The sequence below is a fragment of the Balaenoptera musculus genome, chromosome 21 (genome assembly GCF_009873245.2).
Source record: "Balaenoptera musculus isolate JJ_BM4_2016_0621 chromosome 21, mBalMus1.pri.v3, whole genome shotgun sequence".
In the NCBI taxonomy this organism is placed as follows: domain Eukaryota; kingdom Metazoa; phylum Chordata; class Mammalia; order Artiodactyla; family Balaenopteridae; genus Balaenoptera; species Balaenoptera musculus.
Window position 1 is genome coordinate 32049381 of NC_045805.1, and position 18856 is coordinate 32068236.

At 37.0% G+C, this 18856-nt stretch overlaps 1 protein-coding gene across 1 annotated transcript in view; it reads right to left on the minus strand.

Moving 5' to 3' along the window:
• The window catches only part of ADAM32 (ADAM metallopeptidase domain 32), a 176573-nt gene that overhangs the window by 128471 nt on the left and 29246 nt on the right, over positions 1 to 18856 (minus strand). The window contains exons 4-6 of the mRNA XM_036838636.1: positions 15839 to 15914; positions 13013 to 13089; positions 11457 to 11634 (exon numbers count right to left, since the gene is read on the minus strand). Of these exons, the coding sequence (XP_036694531.1) occupies positions 11457 to 11634; positions 13013 to 13089; positions 15839 to 15914 (331 nt within the window). The remainder of the gene's footprint in view (positions 1 to 11456; positions 11635 to 13012; positions 13090 to 15838; positions 15915 to 18856) is intronic.

The following is an 18856-nucleotide window of genomic DNA, read 5'->3' on the forward strand; positions in this document are numbered from 1 at the left end:
GTAACATATCTTTCATTTTTTACTTTATGATTTCTCTTTTTCTCTTGGTGAGTCTAGCTAAAGGTTTGTCAATTTTATCTTTTCAAAGAACCAGCTCTCAGCTTCACTGATCTTCTCTACTGTCCTTTTGGAATCTGTTTCATTTATTTCTGCCCTACATTTGTTATGTCCTCCCTTCTACTAATCCTGGGTTTCATTTGTTCTTTTTCTAGTTCCTTGAGGTATAAAGTTAGGTTATTAGTGACTTTTCTTGTCTCTTGAGGTAGGCCATTTATCGCTAAGAACTTCCCTCGTAGAACTGCTTTTGCTGCATCCCACAAATTTTTGGTATATGCTATTTCCATTTTCTCTTGTCTCAAGGTATTTTTAAAAATTTCTCCTTTGATTTTTCTTTGGCCCATTTGTTGTTCAGTAGCATACTGTTTAAACTCCACATATTTGTGAATTATCCAGATTTCTTCATGTAAATAATTTCCAGTTTCATACCATTGTGGTCAATAAAGATGCTTCATATGTCATCAATCCTCTTAAATTTATTAAAATTGTTTTGTGGCCTAACATGATCTCTCCTGGAAAATGTTCCATGTGAACTTCAGAAGAATGTGTATTCTGTTGCTTTTACATGGAGTATTCTGTATATATCTGTTAAGTCCATCATTCCAATGTGTCACTTAAGGCCAATGTTTCCTTATTGATTTTCTGTCTGGATGATCTATCCATTGATGTAAGTGGGATATTAAAATTCCCTACTATTATTACATTGCTGTCTATTTCTCCCTTTAGGCCAGTTAATGTTTGCTTTATGTATTTAGGTTATCCTATGTTGGGTACATAAATACTTACAAATGTTATATCTTCTTGTTAAATTGACCCCTATATCATCATGTAACACCCATCCTTGTCTCTTATTACAATCTTTTTTTTTAAGAGTGAATGGACTATTTTGTCTGATATAATTATAGCTACTCCAGCTTTCTTTTGGTTTCCATTAGTATGGAAATATTTTTCCATCACTTCATTCTCAGTCTCTGTGTGTCCTTACATCAAAAGTCTCTTGTAGGTAGCATATAGATGGGTCTTGTTTTTTTAATCCATGTAGCCACTCTATGTCTTTTGATTGGAGAACTCAGTCAATTTACATTTAAAGTAATTACTGATAGGTAGAGAAATGAGAGAACTCAAATAAAATTTAAAACTAATTATTATTGCCATTTTATTAATTGTTTACTGGCTGTTTGTTTCTTCTTCTCTTGCTCTCTTCCTTTGTGGTTTGATGATTTTCTTTAGTAATATACTTATATTACTTTCTTTTTATTGTTTGTGTATTTACTATAGGTTTTTGCTATTTGTAAGCCATGAAGCTTACAAATAACAACTTATATATAAGGCTATTGTAAGTTGATAACAACTTAAGTTTGTTGAAAATGCTCAACATTTTTACTCCCTGCCACATTTTACGTTTTTTATGTCATATTTTATCTCTTTTTATCTTGTGTATCCCTTAACTAATTATTGTAATCATAGTTATTACTATTTTTACTACTTTCATCTTTTAACCTTCATAGTACCTTTGTAACTGATTAATCCACTCCCTTTGCTATATATTTACCTTTCTGGTGAGAGTTATTATTTCATGTTTTCTTGGAAAAATTTAATGTGAGTTCCAGTTCAAGATGGCAAAATATGAAGATCCTGAAATCAACTCCTCCCAAAGACCTACTGAGTCTACAGCTACAAACAGAACAATTTCCTCTTTTAAAAAACCTGAAGTCTGGTTGAGTGGTAACTATACATCAGGCAAATGAGAGGAAAAGCACGGTGAATCGGGTAGGATGTACTAAGACACACTCTTACCGTAAATGCCACCCTCAGTGCTATGACCCACAACCTGGAGAAAATTCTAAACATGGAGCTTCTGTCTGAGGAGTGAAGGGTTTGAACCTCACATTGGGCACCACAACTTTTAGGACCTGCACCTGAGAAACAAGCTCCAAAACACTGAACTTTGAAAACCAATGGGGCTTGAGTCCCCAGACTCACAAGATTGTGTCAGTCTGGGAACCAGGTCAAAAAGGGCCCATGCACTTGGACTTACCTTCTGTAGGGCCCAGCTCAGAGGGAGCTAGCCATGCCCAGACTTAAAGTAAAGGAAATTCCCTTGCTTATATTAAGGTGTCAGCCTGAGAGGCAGGCATCTAATTAGCACACACATCCAGTAATGAAGACTTGCAGGTACCATCTTCGTGCTTTCCCTTTTCCATGCTCCAGAGCACTGTATCTCCCAGAAGAGAGCTTTTACATGCATCCGGTGCACCGATCTTTGCAGCTGACTCCCTGGGGACATTACTTGACTTCCTGACTCTGGAAGCCAAAGGAGCTTGCATTCCTAATCCCATGGGACTGTAATAATCATAAAGGAGCTCATACCCCTGTTAGGCACCCCAATTTTTGTGGCTGCTACCCAGGAATACCTCTACATCACCTGGCTCTGGCAGCCAGTGGGGCTTATACTTGTGGGTCCCATAGAACTGTAGCTAACAGAGAAAGAATTCTTAAACAACTACCAGGCCCCAACACAGCAAGAGGCAAAAGATCCAAGACCTCAGTCTTTCTGTTACAGAGGCCTATTAGTTAATCATCATGGCTGCAGCCTGAGAGGCAGACTTCTAATTAAACACACATCTATGGGCTAAGTGTCATGCTTTCCAGACACCTCAGAGGGTGAGTGCTATCTTCAAGAACTCCCTCTGCTACCCTCCAGAGATCCAGTTTTTCCTGCAAGGGAATTTTACATGCAATTGATGCCCTAGTTTTTAAAACTAGTGCCCCAGTTTTTGCAGCTACCACCTAGGGAATGCTCCTTGATTGCCTAGCCCTGGTGGCTAGGGGGCTTGCATTTCTGAGACCCACAGGACTGTAGCAATTGAAGAGATGGTTCTTGGCAAGCTGCCAGTTGCACAGCACTGTGCAGAAAACAGACTGAGGTATTCCGCAGTCTTTCTGTGAGGGAGGTCACTTTGCTTGTTCTGGTGCTTCAACCTCAGTGGAAGGCTTCAGGTTTAGCACACATCCAGTGAACTACAGAGCTTCCCTCAAGGAATGTAGTCGACGGACACCATCTTGGTACACTCCCTCTGCCTTGTTTCAGCTCTCCAACAGCTCCCAGAAAATAGCTTATACACTCATCTGGAGCCCCAGTTTTTGTGACTGTTATAGAGGGGACACTGCTGGATACCCTGGAGAGCAGGGCATACACTTGCAATCCCACAGAACTATATATATTTGCCTACTTTTAAAAGCTGCTGCCTGAGGATGTGGTTTCCAAACAGCCAGAATCTAAGTGGTAAGAACCTCCCCTTCAGGACACTGGCAGGTCTTGCCACATTCTCAACTACTGGGAGCTATTAAAAATATAATATGCTACTTGGATAAGCACAAAGCTTTGTCATCTTTGAGAGATGACAAAGAGCTGGGTGGAGGGTTTCACCTCCTACACAAGGACACTCCAAGACTAGGAGAGGTGGTTGTTCCATCTACCATACAAAAACCAACACAGAAAGTCAAGCAAAATGAAGAAACAGAGGAATATGTTCCAACTGGAAGAAAAAGATAAAACCTCATAAAAAAAACTTAATGAAATGGAGACATGTAATTTACCTGATGAAGAGTTTAAAGTATTGGTCAAAAAGATGCTCACTGAACTGGGGAAAAGAGTGAATGGACACAGTGAGGAGAAGGTCAACACAGAGAGAAAAAATATAAGAAAGTACCAAAGAGAAGTCAGAAAACTGAACAATATAATAACAACTGAAAAATACACTAGAGAGGTTCAATGTTGGAGTAGATGAAGCAGAAGAAAAAAAAATCAGTCAACTCAAAGACAATGTGGTCGAACTCACGCAATCAGAGAAACAAAAAGAAAAAAAAGAATTTAAAATAGGAAAGATAGCATAAGGGGTATGGAACAACAACAAACTAACAAACATTTGCATGTACAGAAGTCCCAGAAGGAGAAGAGAATGGGGCAGAAATTTTGAAAACACAATGGCTGAAAACTTCCCTAACATGTGTACAGAAACAGACATTCAGCCCCAGGAAGCCCAGAATCTTTCAAATAAGAACGCAAAGAGACCCACACCAAAACACATTATAATTTAAATGTCAAAAGTTAATTAGGAGACCTTCAAGATGGTGGAAGAGTAAGACGTGGAGATCACCTTCCTCCCCACAAATACATCAGAAATACATGTACATGTGGAACAACTCCTCCAGATCACCTCCTGAATGCTGGCAGACCTCAGACATCTCAAAAGGCAAGAAGCTCCCCACGTACCTGGGTAGGGCAAAGGAAAAAAGAAAAAACAGAGACAAAAGAATAGGGACAGGATCTGCACCACTGGGAGGGTGCTGTGAAGGAAGAAAAGTTTCCACACACTAGGAAGCCCCTTCACTGGTGGACACGAGGGGTGGCAGGGGGGAAGCTTCGGAGCCACAGAGGAGAGCGCAGCAACAGGGGTGCAGAGGGCAAAGCGGAGAGATTCTCGCACAGAGGATCAGTGCCGACCAGCACTCACCAGCCCAAGAGGCTTCTCTTCTCACCCGCTGGGGTGGGCGGGGGCTGGGAGCTGAGGCTCCAGCTTCAGAGTTCACATCCCAGGGAGAGGACTGGGGTTGGCTGCATGAACACAGCCTGAATGGGGCTAGTGCGCCACAGCTAGATGGGAGGGAGTCCGAGAAAAAGTCTGGACCTGTCCAAGAGGCAAGAGACAATTGTTTTGGGGTGCGCGAGGAGAGAGGATTCAGAGCAACATTTAAACAGGTTCCAGAGATGGGCATGAGCCGCGGCTAGCAGCGCAGACACCAGAGACGGGCATGAAAGGCTAAGGCTGCTATGGCAGCCAACAAAAATCCTGTGTGCAAGCACAGGTCATTATCCACACCTCCCCTCCTGGGAGCCTGTGCAGCACGCCACTGCCAGGGTCCCATGATCTAGGGACGACTTCCCTGGGAGAACACACAGCACACCTCAGGCTGGTGCAATGTCACGTTGGCCTCTGCTGCCGCAGGCTCGCGCTGCATTCTGTACCTCTCCCTCCGCCCCCCCACCTGAGTGAGCCACAGCTCCCTAATCAGCTGCTACTTTAACCCCGTCCTATCTGAGCAAAGAACAGACACCCTCAGGTAACCTACACACAGAGGCAGGGCCAAATCCAAAGCTGAACCCCAGGAGCTGTGCGAACAAAGAAGAGAAAGGGAAATCTCTCCCAGCAGCCTCAGAAGCAGTGGATTAAAGCTCCACAATCAACCTGATGTACCCTGCAACTGTGGAACACCTAAATAGAAAACAAATCATCCCAAAATTGAGGCGGTGGACTTTGGGAGCAATGATATATATTTCTTTTCCTTTCTCTCTTTTTGTGAGTGTGTATGTGTATGCTTCTTTGTGTGCTTTTGTCTGTACAGCTTTGCTTTTACCATTTGTCCTAGGGTTCTATCTGTCCGTTTTTTTCTTTTCTTTTGTTTTTTTTAAGTATAGTTTTTAGTGCTTGTTATCCTTGGTGGATTTGTTTTTTGGTTTGCTTGCTCTCTTCTTTCTTTCTTTCTTTCTTTTTTTTCTCTTTTTTTCTTTCTTTATTACTTTTTAATTTTTTTATTTTTAATAATTATTTTCTATTTTTTATTTTAAAAACTTTATTTTATTATTTTTTTCTTTCTTTCTTTCTTTTTTTCTCCCTTTTCTTCTGAGCCATGTGACTGACAGGGTCTTGGTGCTCCAGCCAGGTGTCAGGCCTGTGCCTCTGAGGTGGGAGAGCCGAGTTCAGGACATTGGTCCACCAAAGACCTCCTGGCTCCATGTAATATCAAACAGCGAAAGCTCCCCCAGAGATCTCCATCTCAATGCTAAGACCCAGCTCCACTCAATGACCAGCAAGCTACAGTGCTGGACCCCCTATGCCAAACAACTAGCAAGATAGGAACACAACCCCATCCATTAGCAGAGTGGCTGCCTAAAATCATAATAAGGTCACAGACACCCCAAAACACACCACCGGACACAGACCTGCCCAACAGAAAGACAAGATCCAGCCTCATCCATCAGAATACAGGCACTAGTCCCCTCCACCAGGAAGCATACACAACCCACTGAACCAACCTTAACCACTGGGGGCAGACACCAAAAACAACAGGAACTACAACCTGCAGCCTGAGAAAAGGAGACCCCAAACACAGTAAGATAAGCAAAATGAGAAGACAGAAAAACACACAGCAGATGAAGGACCAAGGTAAAAACCCACAACACCAAACAAATGAAGAGGAAATAGGCAGTATACCTGAAAAAGAATTCAGAGTAATGATAGGAAAGATGATTCAAAATCTTGGAAATAGAATGCAGAAAATACAAGAAACGTTTAACGAGGACATGGAAGAACTAAAGAGCAAACAAACAATGCTGAACAATGCAATAAATGAAATTTAAAATTCTCTAGAAGGAATCAATAGCAGAGTAACTGAGGCAGAAGAACGGATAAGTGACCTGGAAGATAAAATAGTGGAAATAATTACCGCAGAGCAGAATATAGAAAAAAGAATGAAAAGAATTGAGGACAGTCTCAGAGACCTCTGGGACAACATTAAACACACCAACATTCAAATTGTAGGGGTCCCAGAAGAAAAAGAGAAAAAGAAAGGGTCTGAGAAAATATTTGAAGAGATTATAGTGGAAAACTTCCCTAACATGGGAAAGGAAATAGTCAATCAAGTCCAAGAAGCACAGAGAGTCCCATACAGGATAAATCCAAGGAGAAACACGCCAAGACACATATTAATCACACTACCAAAAATTAAATACAAAGAAAAAATATTAAAAGCAGCAAGGGAAAAACAACAAATAACATACAAGGGAACACCCATAAGGTTAACAGCTCATCTTTCAGCAGAAACGCTGCAAGCCAGAATGGAGTGGCAGGACATATTTAAAGTGATGAAAGGGAAAAACCTACAACCAACATTACTCTACTCAGCAAGGATCTCATTCAGATTCGACGGACAAATTAAAACCTTTACAGACAAGCAAAAGCTAAGAGAATTCAGCACCACCAAACCAGCTTTACAACAAATGCTAAAGGAACTTCTCTAGGCAGGAAACACAAGAGAAGGAAAAGACCTGCAATAACAAACCCAAAGCAATTAAGAAAATGGTAATAGAAACATACATATCGATAACTACCTTAAATGTAAATGGATTAAATGCTCCAACCAAAAGACATAGACTGGCTTAATGGATACAAAAACAAGACCTGTACATATGCTGTCTACAAGATACTCACTTCAGACCTAGGGACACATACAGACAGAAAGTGAGGAGATGGAAAAAGATATTCCATGCAAATGGAAATCAAAAGAAAGCTGGAGTAGCAATTCTCATACCAAACAAAATAGACTTTAAAATAAAGACTATTACAAGAGACAAAGAAGGACACTACATAATGATCAAGGGATCAATCCAAGAAGAAGATATAACAATTGTAAATATTTATGCACCAAGCACAGGAGCACCTCAATACATAAGGCAAATGCTAACAGCCATAAAAGGGGAAATTGACAGTAACACAATCATCGTAGGGGACTTTAACACCCCACTTTCACCAATGGACAGATCATCCAAAATGAAAATAAATAAGGAAACACAAGCTTTAAATGATACATTAAACAAGATGGACTTAATTGATATTTATAGGACATTCTATCCAAAAACAACAGAATACACTTTCTTCTCAAGTGCTCATGGAACATTTTCCAGGATAGATCATATCTTGGGTGACAAATCAAGCCTTGGGAAATTTAAGAAAATTGAAATCGTATCAACTATCTTTTCCAACCACAACACTATAAGACGAGATATCAATTACAGGGAAAAATCTGTAAAAAATACAAACAGATGGAGGCTAAACAATACACTACTAAATAACCAAGAGATCACTGAAGAAATCAAAGAGGAAATCAAAAAATACCTAGAACCAAATGACAATGGAAACACGACGACCCAAAACCTATGGAATGCAGCAAAAGCAGTTCTAAGATAGAAGTTTATAGCAATACAATCCTACCTCAAGAAACAAGAAACATCTCAAATAAACAACTTAACATTACACCTAAAGCAATTAGAGAAAGAAGAACAAAAAAAACCCAAAGTTAGCAGAAAGAAAGAAATCATAAAGATCAGTTCAGAAATAAATTAAAAAGAAATGAAGGAAACAATAGCAAAGATAAATAAAACTAAAAGCTGGTTCTTTGAGAAGATAAAAAAATTGATAAACCATTAGCCAGACTCATCAAGAAAAAAAGGGAAAGACTCAAATCAACAGAACTAGAAATGAAAAAGGAGAAGTAACAACTAACACTGCAGAAATACAAAGGATCATGAGAGATTACTACAAGCAACTATATGCCAATAAAATGGACAACCTGGAAGAAATGGACAAATATTTAAAAAGCACAACCTTCCGAGACTGAACCAGGAAGAAATAGAAAATATAAACAGAACAATCACAAGCACTGAAATTGACACTGTGATTAAAAATCTTCCAACAAACAAAAGCCCAGGACTAGACAGCTTCACAGGCGAATTCTATCAAACATTTAGACAAGAGCTAACACCTATCCTTCTCAAACTCCTCCAAAATATAGCAGAGGGAGGAACACTCCCCAACTCATTCTACGAGGCCACCATCACCGTGATACCAAACCCAGACAAAGATGTCACAAAGAAAGAAAACTACAGGCCAATATCACTGATGAACATAGATGCAAAAATCCTCAACAAACCACTAGCAAACAGGATCCAACAGAACATTAAAAGGATCCTACACCATGATCAAGTGGGATTTATCCCAGGATTGCAAGGATACTTCAATATACGCAAATCAATCAATATGATAAACCATATTAACAAATTGAAGGAGTCAAACCATATGATCATCTCAATAGATGCAGAAAAAGCTTTCAATAAAATTCAACACCCATTTATGATAAAAACCCTCCAGAAAGTAGGCATACAGGGAACTTACCTCAACATGATAAAGGCCATATATGACAAACCCAGAGCCAACATCGTTCTCAATGGTGAAAAACTGAAACCATTTCCTCTAAGATCAGGAACAAGACAAGGTTGCCCACTCTCACCACTCTTATTCAACACAGTTTTGGAAGTTTTAGCCAGAGCAATCAGAGAAGAAAACGAAATAAAAGGAATCCAAATTGAAAAAGAAGAAGTAAATCTGTCACTGTTTGCAGATGACATGATACTATACATAGAGAATCCTAAAGATGCTATCAGAAAACTACTAGAGCTGATCAATGAATTTGGTAATGTAGCAGGATACAAAATTAATGCACAGAATTCTCTTGCATTCCTACACACTGGTGATGAAAAATCTGAAAGAGAAATTAAGAAAACATCGCCATTTAGCATTGCAACAAAAAGAATAAAATACCTAGGAATAAACCTACCTTAGGAGACAAAAGACCTGTATGCAGAAAACTATAAGACACTGATGAAAGAAATTAAAGATGATACAAACAGATGGAGAGATATACCATGTTCTTGGATTGGAAGAATCAACATTGTGAAAATGACTCTACTACCCAAAGCAATCTACAGATTCAATGCAATCCCTATCAAACCACCAATGGCATTTTCCACAGAACTAGAACTAAAAATTTCACAGTTTGTATGGAAACACAAAAGACCCTGAATAGCCAAAGCAATCTTGAGAAAGAAAAACGGAGCTGGAGGAATCATGCTCCCTGACTTTAGACTATACTACAAAGCTATAGTAATCAAGACAGTACAGTACTGGCATAAAAACAGAAATACAGATCAATGAAACAGGACAGAAAGCCCAGAGATAAACTCACGCATATATGGTCACCTTATTTTTGATAAAGGAGGCAAGAATATATAATGGAGAAAAGACAGCCCCTTCAATAAGTGGTGCTGGGAAAAATGGACAGCTACAGGTTAAAGAATGACATTAGAACACTCCCTAACACCATACACAAAAATAAACTCAAAATGGATTAAAGACCTAAATGCAAGGCCAGACACTATAAAACTCTTAGAGGAAAACATAGGCAGAACACTCTATGACATAAATCACAGCAAGATCATTTTTGACACACCTCCTAGAGGAATGGAAATAAAAACAAAAATAAACAAATGGGACCTAATGAAACTTAAAAGCTTTTGCACAGCAAAGGAAACCATAAACAAGATGAAAAGACAACCCTCAGAATGGGAGAAAATATTTGCAAATGAAGCAACTGACAAAGGATTAATCTCCAAAATTTACCAGCTGCTCATGCAGCTCAATATCAAAAGAACAAACAACCCACTCAAAAATGGGCAGAAGACCTAAACAGACATTTCTCCAAAGAAGATATACAGATTGCCAAAAAAACACATGAAAGGATGCTCAACATCACTAATCATTAGAGAAACGCAAATCAAAACTACAGTGAGGCATATCACCTCACACCAGTCAGAATGGCCATCATCAAAAAATCTACAAACAATAAATGCTGGAGAGGGTGTGGAGAAAAGGGAACCCTCTTGCACTGTTGGTGGGAGTGTAAATTGATACAGGCACTATGGAGAACAGTATGGAGGTTCCTTAAAAAACTAAAAATAGAACTACCATACAACCCAGCAATCCCACTACTGGGCACATACCCTGAGAAAACTATCATTCAAAAAGAGTCATGTACGACAATGTTCATTGCAGCTCTATTTACAATAGCCAGGACGTGGAGGCAACCTAACTGTCCATCAACAGATGACTGGTTAAAGAAGATGTGGCACATATATACAATGGAATATTACTCAGCCATAAACAGAAATGAATTTGAGTTATTTGTAGTGAGGTGGATAGACTTAGAGTCTGTCATACAGAGTGAAGTAAGTCAGAAAGAGAAAAACAAATACCGTATGCTAACACATATATATGGAATCTAAAAAAAAAAAGGTTCTGAAGAACCTAAGGGCAGGACAGGAATAAAGACGCAGACATAGAGAATGGACTTGAGGACATGGGGAGGGGAAAGGGTAAGCTGGGACAAAGTGAGAGAGTGGCATGGACATATATACACTGCCAAATGTAAAATAGATAGCTAGTGGGAAGCAGCCGCATAGCACAGGGAGATCAGCTCGGTGCTCTGTGACCACCTAGAGGGGTGGGATATGGAGTGTGGGAAGGAGACGCAAGAGGGAGGAGATATATATGGGGATATATGTATATGTATAGCTGATCCACTTTGTTTTAAAGCAGAAACTAACACACCATTGTAAAGCAATTATACTCCAATAAAGATGTTAAAAAAGAAAATAAATAAATAAATAAATAAATAAATAAAAGCAATAAGTGCCTTGAAAGAGTAATAAAGCATACATAACTCACTTTTTCACTTATAAAAATATTATAGTCCATTGGGTTTTGTTCTGTGTCTTGGTTATTTTCAGTAACAACTGCAAATTCATTGTTTTCATTTCCTAATTTATAAAGAAGATGCTTAAATTCAACTGCAGATTCCATAGGCTCAATTCCATAAGAAACATTTTCAAACTGCAATATTCCTCTGTAAAATTAAGGATAAAAATTCAAGTGTTTTTAATAAATTCTATATTATAAAACTCTGACAGAATTCCTAAAAAAAGGAGGAGGAGGAGGAGGAAGGAAAGAGGGGGAGAAGGAGGGGGAGAAGGAGGGGGAGGAGGGGGAGGAGGAGTGGGAGAAGAAAGATACAGAATGTTTTTGAGCTCAGTATTTTGACCCAAACTCTTTATGTTTTGGAGATGACTCTGAAGAGACAAAAAAAGGTCTTCCCCAATCCAAAAAACTAACTTTCCATTTAATTTTCTTTATAGTTATAAACGCAGCACAAATTATGTAATCAGTTGCTAGGTATGAAAGTATACAGTATTACTGTGATCAAGTCATTCCCCTGTTCCCCAAGTCAGTAATTTAATGAAAGCAACAGCAAATAGAAATCTGTATAAATTTCTTTCTGTTTTGCACTGCAATGATTACATTGCTTGCATAAAAAAAGGATACATAATCAGTAATTTTATTCATAAAAATAAAATTCAGCAGTAATTAGAAGAAGGCATTTATGAATTTTGTTTATGTACCTAGTCTGAATAAGAAATTAAAAGCTAAATTTTAAAGAGTAAACAACTTTTATAAGTATTCTTCCTTGAATACAGGTAACAGTTCAAGTGACTACTCTCTAAAAACCAAATTTCAGAATTCCATGTAAAAAGCACTGAGTAAAATTCGTTTGTGGAAACAAGGATCCTACACTATAAAATGAAGGTGAAGAATATCCTGACAGAATGGAAAACTCTCCAAGCACTAGAATGGAAACCCTACAGTTCTTAGAGAGATTAAGATAGTGATATTACTAGAAAAATGAGTACTATAATAATACTTATTTGTTTATATAGAAGTGCTTCCTCTCTCTGAAGATGATTTCCCTTTGTGAAAGAACATGCTTTGTTTATTTATTTTTACATCTCCAAACACCAGGCCAGTAGCTGGTACATGGTAGGTATCAAAAATACTCTATTTGCTGAAAAAATAAGCAACCCGTAACTTAGCTCTTCCAACTTGCTATAGTCAAACACAGTCAACTGTCATTTCTGTACTAAAGAAGAAACAAGATACAGAGCAAGGACACCAGAAAATCTAAACCTTCGAGGAAGTTAGACATGTCTCTGGTCAGTGGGGAAAGTAAAGAGAAATCAGAGAAGAAACATATTCAGAGGAAGAGATTATTATTATTATTATTATTATTATTATTATTATTATTATTATTATTATTTATTATTATTCATTGAATAATCTCCACATAGGAATCCTTTACCATTTCCACACTTAGTATAAACTAACAAATTCTCTGCAGACAAATATCATAACCATGGTGTTTGCATATCAACGACAAAAAAATACATAACCTCAGTCCAGAGCAGGTGCTAAGTGTGACAACAGAATTCAGATATCCTTCAATATATCCTTGGTAGTAGCATTGAGTCTAGGGGGGAAAATATAAAGTGGTTATCTAGGAGTTAACAAAACTTTCTAATGATTTCTTAACTTTTTATACTTAATAGAACTTTCTGAATATTTTTCACAGGCTATATACAGTTTATATCAGTATGAATAAAGTGACATTCAGAAGAAAAGTCTCCCCATATTTGCCACTTTCACTATATTAACTACTCTTTTCAGATCAATACTTGGGATTATTATTTCACACCCTGCTTCCAAACTTTTATCCCATATTTTAGGTAAAATTATTTTCCAATATATAAATTTAGGTCATCAATTAAGAAACAAAGATTGTGAGTATGGATTTCCTTTAAATTCTGATATTCTGCTAAAAAGAAACATCTAAAATTTAAGGGCACAAAAAGATTGAAGAGCTAGAAAAAGATATACCACACCCACCAACACAAACCAAAAGGATGATTCTGAAGCAATACTAATACAGGAAATGTAGACTTTAAGGCAAGAAGCATTATTAGAGATAAAGAGGGACATTTCATAATGATACATGCATTTCAATTCACCAGGAAGATATAAATATTCCAAGTTTGTATTCATTTAATAACATAGCGTCAAACTATAAAAAGCCAAAACTGAAATAATAATAAAACTAAATGCACAATCATACTAAAAGATTTTTAAGCATATACATTTCTGTCAGTAACTGATAAATCTAGCATTCAGAATCTATAGAAGATTTGAACAGAATGTTAACCTAACATAGGTAAAACCCTACTTAAAAACTATATATAATATACTTTTTTTTGCACAGAGTTCTTTTTTTTAACCATTTTTTAATTGAAGTGTAGTTAATTTACAATGTGTTAGCTTCAGGTGTACATCAAAGTGATTCAGTTATACATACACACATACACCTATATGTGTATCCTTTTTCAGATTCTTTTCCATTATAGGTTATCACAAGACACTGAATATACTGTGCTGTACAGTAGGTCCCTGTCGTTTATCTATTTTATACATAGTCATGTGTATATGTTAATCCCTAACTCCTAATTTATCTCCCCCTCCACCCGCCACTATCCTTTCTGGTAACCATAAGTTTGTTTACTATGTCTGTGAGTCTATTTCCATTCTATAAATAAGTTCATTTATATAATTATTTTAGATTCCACATATAAGTGATATCATGTGATATTAGTCTTTCTCTGTCTTACTTCACTTAACATGATAATCTCTAGGTCCATCTATGTTGCTGAAAATGGCATTATTTCATTCTTTTTTATAGCTGAGTAATATTCCATTGAATACACTTTCTTTTTAAAGAACATGTAACATTTACCAAAATGAAACCATATTCTGGGCCATGAAACACAAAAACAAATTGTAAAGGACTGAAATCACACCAAGTTCAGTCTCTGACCACAGTACAATTAACATAGAGACATAGAAAACATTATTACAGACAAAAAAGGAAAATTATATAATTTCCAAGATAGTGCTATAAATTTTGGTATAAATCTATGTATGTTTTCTTATTAACACATGCCTTTATGTTAGAACTATGGGGAGAAAGAAGGAGCAATAAAAGGAGAATAATGGTCCTTTCCAATAGAAGTGAAGTAACATATTTCAATAATTCAACAAATTTTTATTATATGCTATGTGCCAGGCATTTTTCTAGGCACTAGGGATGCATCGTTGAATAAAACAGACCAAAACCTCTGGCGAAATGAAGATTATATTGCACTGAAAAAACAGAAAATAAATAGATAAAATATATGGTACATCATATATTGATAACCACTATGGAGAAAAACAAAACAGGTAAGGTAAGAGAGTAATAAGGCTAAGAGTGCCATTTAAAATAGGGGTTAGTCAAGGACTAATAGGATGGTTTTGAGCAAAGACCTGAAGGAAATGAGGGAGAAAAACATTGTATCTTGGGGAAAGAGCAAACATCTGGATCAGAAGAAACAGAAAGTGAAAATTTCTTGAAAGGAGAACATGTCTGGTATGTTTGAAGAATAGCAAGGAAACCAACGCGACTGGAACAGAATAAGCAAGGTAGAGAATAACTGGAAATGAGGTCATAGAAGTAAAGAGAACCAGACTGTGTAAAGCCTGTAGGATACTAAAATGACTTTGGTTTTCACTCTGTGAATGATAAATCATCCCATGGAGGCTACTGAAGAGAGAAGTGACATGATCTGACCAGGTTTTAATAGGATTGATCTGGTTGCCATTTTGGGAACTAACTGAGGAGGTGAGCAAGGTGTGGAAGCAGGGAGATTATTCCAGAAGTTATAGCAATAATCCAAACTAGATATGAAGTTTACTTGTTTACAGTGGTATCAGCAGATAGAGACAGAGGAAGAGGGTGGATTCTTAGTACATAATTTGAAAGGTGGAGTCAATATGATTCATTGATGGATGAGATAGGGACTAAAATAAAAGGAAAGGATTTCAATCTATGATTTCAGATTCAATAATATTTGTACCTGTTTTTATTATTATTTAATGTATATTCATTTATTCAACAAAATATAAACTAATTAATTAATTAAATTGTGCCTATGTTCTAGGCAGAGTAGAAGGTAAGTCAATCTAGTTTGTCTTTAATTTACCAAGACTTCAAGAAATCCTAATAATGGGTGAAATGAGGCATAAGTGGATCACTTAAATACATCCCCTGTGAATAGAGTCTTCTGTATTAGCCAAGTATTCAATGTAAAAAGGGTTTTAAAAATCTTTGAAATACAAAATTTAAATCTTACCTGAATATTTGAAGAATGAGAATTCACAGATCCTTGATTATACAAATAAACCATGAAATGATCTGCTAAAAAAAATCTGAATATAAAAAAAGAATGAGAGAATTTTAAGTTATTCTTTTTGAAACATGTAAAGCAGTAGTCAGCAAACTTAAATCCCTCAACCCAAATCTGACCTACCTTCTGCGTTTGTAAATAAAATTTTATTTGAACACAGCCATACCCATTCACTTATATATGGTTTATGGCAGCTTTCACGCTACAACAGCAGAGTTGAGTCATTTTGACAAACATATTATCATCCTCAGAGCCTAAAATATTTACTATCTGGGCCTTTAAAGAAAAAGTTTGCCAATCCCTGACAAAGGTAGTATCTTCCTTTGACCTGTATGTAATCTTTATTCAAAGCAATAAACATTTACTCAAAATAAGTTTCCTATCTTATACTCCTTTTAAAAATAAGAAGAGACTACAAGACGAGAGAAAAGCATTTTAAAATTTACAAAGATATGAAATGGGTGTAGGATTATGAGAGTTTTCTATTCTTTCATTTGTTCTTTTTAAATTTTTATTCATTTATTTATTTTTTTTGGCTCCGTTGGGTCTTCGTTGCTGCGCGTGGGCTTCCTCTAGTTGTGGCGAGTGGGGGCTACTCTTCATTGCGGCGTGTGAACTTCTCATTGCCGTGGCTTCTCTTGTTGCAGAGCACGGGCTCTAAGTGTGTGGGCTTCAGTAGTTGTGGCACACAGGCTCAGCAGCTGTGGCTCGCGGGCTCTAGAGCACAGGCTCAGTAGTTGTGGTGCACGGGCTTAGTTGCTCCATAGCATGTGGGATCTTCCCAGACCAGGGCTCGAACCCATGTCCCCTGCACTGGCAAGCGGTTTCTTAACCACTGTGTCACCAGGGAATTCCCTATTCTTTCATTCTTTCTCAATTTTACTATCATAAATATATATTACTATAATGAAGTGGAAGGGTATTCTGTAAAAGTCATACTAACCAGAACATAGGTGTTGAAACTACAAGTCTAAGTTCAACCTTCTCTGGTATCATTCCCTGTCCTTACTATGCTATTTTACTTATGCTTTCTCACCTGGTGCTCACTCCTCAATCCAATGTAATGTAACTAGAGCAACCAGTCTAGCTTCTGCTGGGAATCCTCCATTAAAACAGATGCCGTAGAGATTACTAATGACCCGCTTGTTGTTAAATCCAAAAAGCAGTTTGAGTCAAGTAAAACTACTCTAACACACTGTTGACCACACTCCCCTTCTTTAAAACATCTACACTTCAACTTCAATCATACAATTTACCTCTGGTTTCCCTCATATCTTTTTGTCTACTTTTATAAGTCCCTTCATCTGGATCCTTACTTCTTCACTTAAATGCTTCCATGGCCTTCAATTCTGGTTGTTTTTCCTTCTCATCATTAATATTCACCCCCACCTCTGTATGTTGTTCATTTCTGGTGCCTCATTTATACCCATATAAAAAAGATGGCTCTGAAACCCACACCTCTCTCGCATGACCTAAACTAAATATAACTGGCTATTTGGGGTCTTCTGTGGTTCCATACAAATTTTAGGATTATTTGTTCTACTTCTGTGAAAAATGCATGAGTATTTTGATAGGGATTGGACTGAATCTGTAGATTGCCTTGGTTAGTGGTATGGACATTTTAACAATATTAATTCTTCCAGTGCATAAGCATGGTATATCTTTACATTTATTTGTGTTCTCTTCAATTTCTTTATCAATGTCTTACAGCTTTCAGAGTACAGGTCTTCCAACTCCCTTCATTAAATTTATTCCCAGGTATTTTTTCTTTTTGATGCAATTGTAAACGGGCTTGTTTTCTTGATTTCTTTTTCTGATATTTCATTATTAGTGTATAGAAATGCAACAGATTTCTGTATATTAATTTTGTATCCTGAAGCTTTATTGAGTTCATTTATTAGTTCTAATAGCTTTTTGGTGGAGTCTGTAGGGTTTTCTATGTTATCCTGCCATCTGTAAATAGTGACCATTTTAGTTCTCCCCTTCCAATGTGGATGCATATTATTTCTTTTTAATTGCTATGGTTAGGACTTCCAATACTGTGTTGAATAAAAGTGGTGAGAGGGGGCATACTTGTCTTATTCCTGGTCTTAGAGGAAAAGCTTTCAGCTTTTCATCATTGAGTATGATGTTAGCTGTGGGTTTGTCATAAATGGCCTTTAATATATAAGTGATGGGGATTAAGAGGTATGAACTATCAGTTATAAAATAAGTAAGTCATAGGGATGCAATGTACAACACAGGGAATACAGTCAATTTAATGTAATTATATGGCTTGTAATGTATAAAAATATAGAATCACTATATTGTACACCTGAAAATAATATGATATTGTAAGACAACTATACTTCAATCAATCAATCAATCAATCAAACTGCCACTGGACATTTCTCCTGGATATCCCCTGACGCAGACGTGCTCCTCTCCTTCACTGCCCCACCAAATCTGTGCTACCACTATGTCCAATCTATTATCTAATCTTTTTTCTGCCACCTCAGTTATGTCTTAAAAAAAAAAAAAAGAAATCCTACATGGTCATAATTATACTTCTCATTATTTCCCATATAAGTTTCTTGCAATAGCTTCCTATGACTTCCTATAGTCATGGTGTCCTAATTATTATACAGGTAATTTCCAAAAACGGAGTATATACATGCTCTATCCATCTCCCAAGCTCCAGTCCATCTACTTCTTACTATTGCTTATAGTTTCAATAAGATACTCAAATACAATATGAGTTCTCTCTTTCCCTCTTATGCACTTGGAAAGTTCTTTGAGTTGTCATTTACTATTCTTCCCTTCTGTCTAAAGGAGTAGGTTAACACTTCTTTTACTCAATGCCATTCTTTGGCATCTAACAACACAACCAATCACTTGTTTATACTTCTCTCTTTAAGAAACTTCCTCTCAGCCAAAATACTTTGTTTTTTTTCCTTAAAAAGCATTCATATTCTTCTTTCTTTT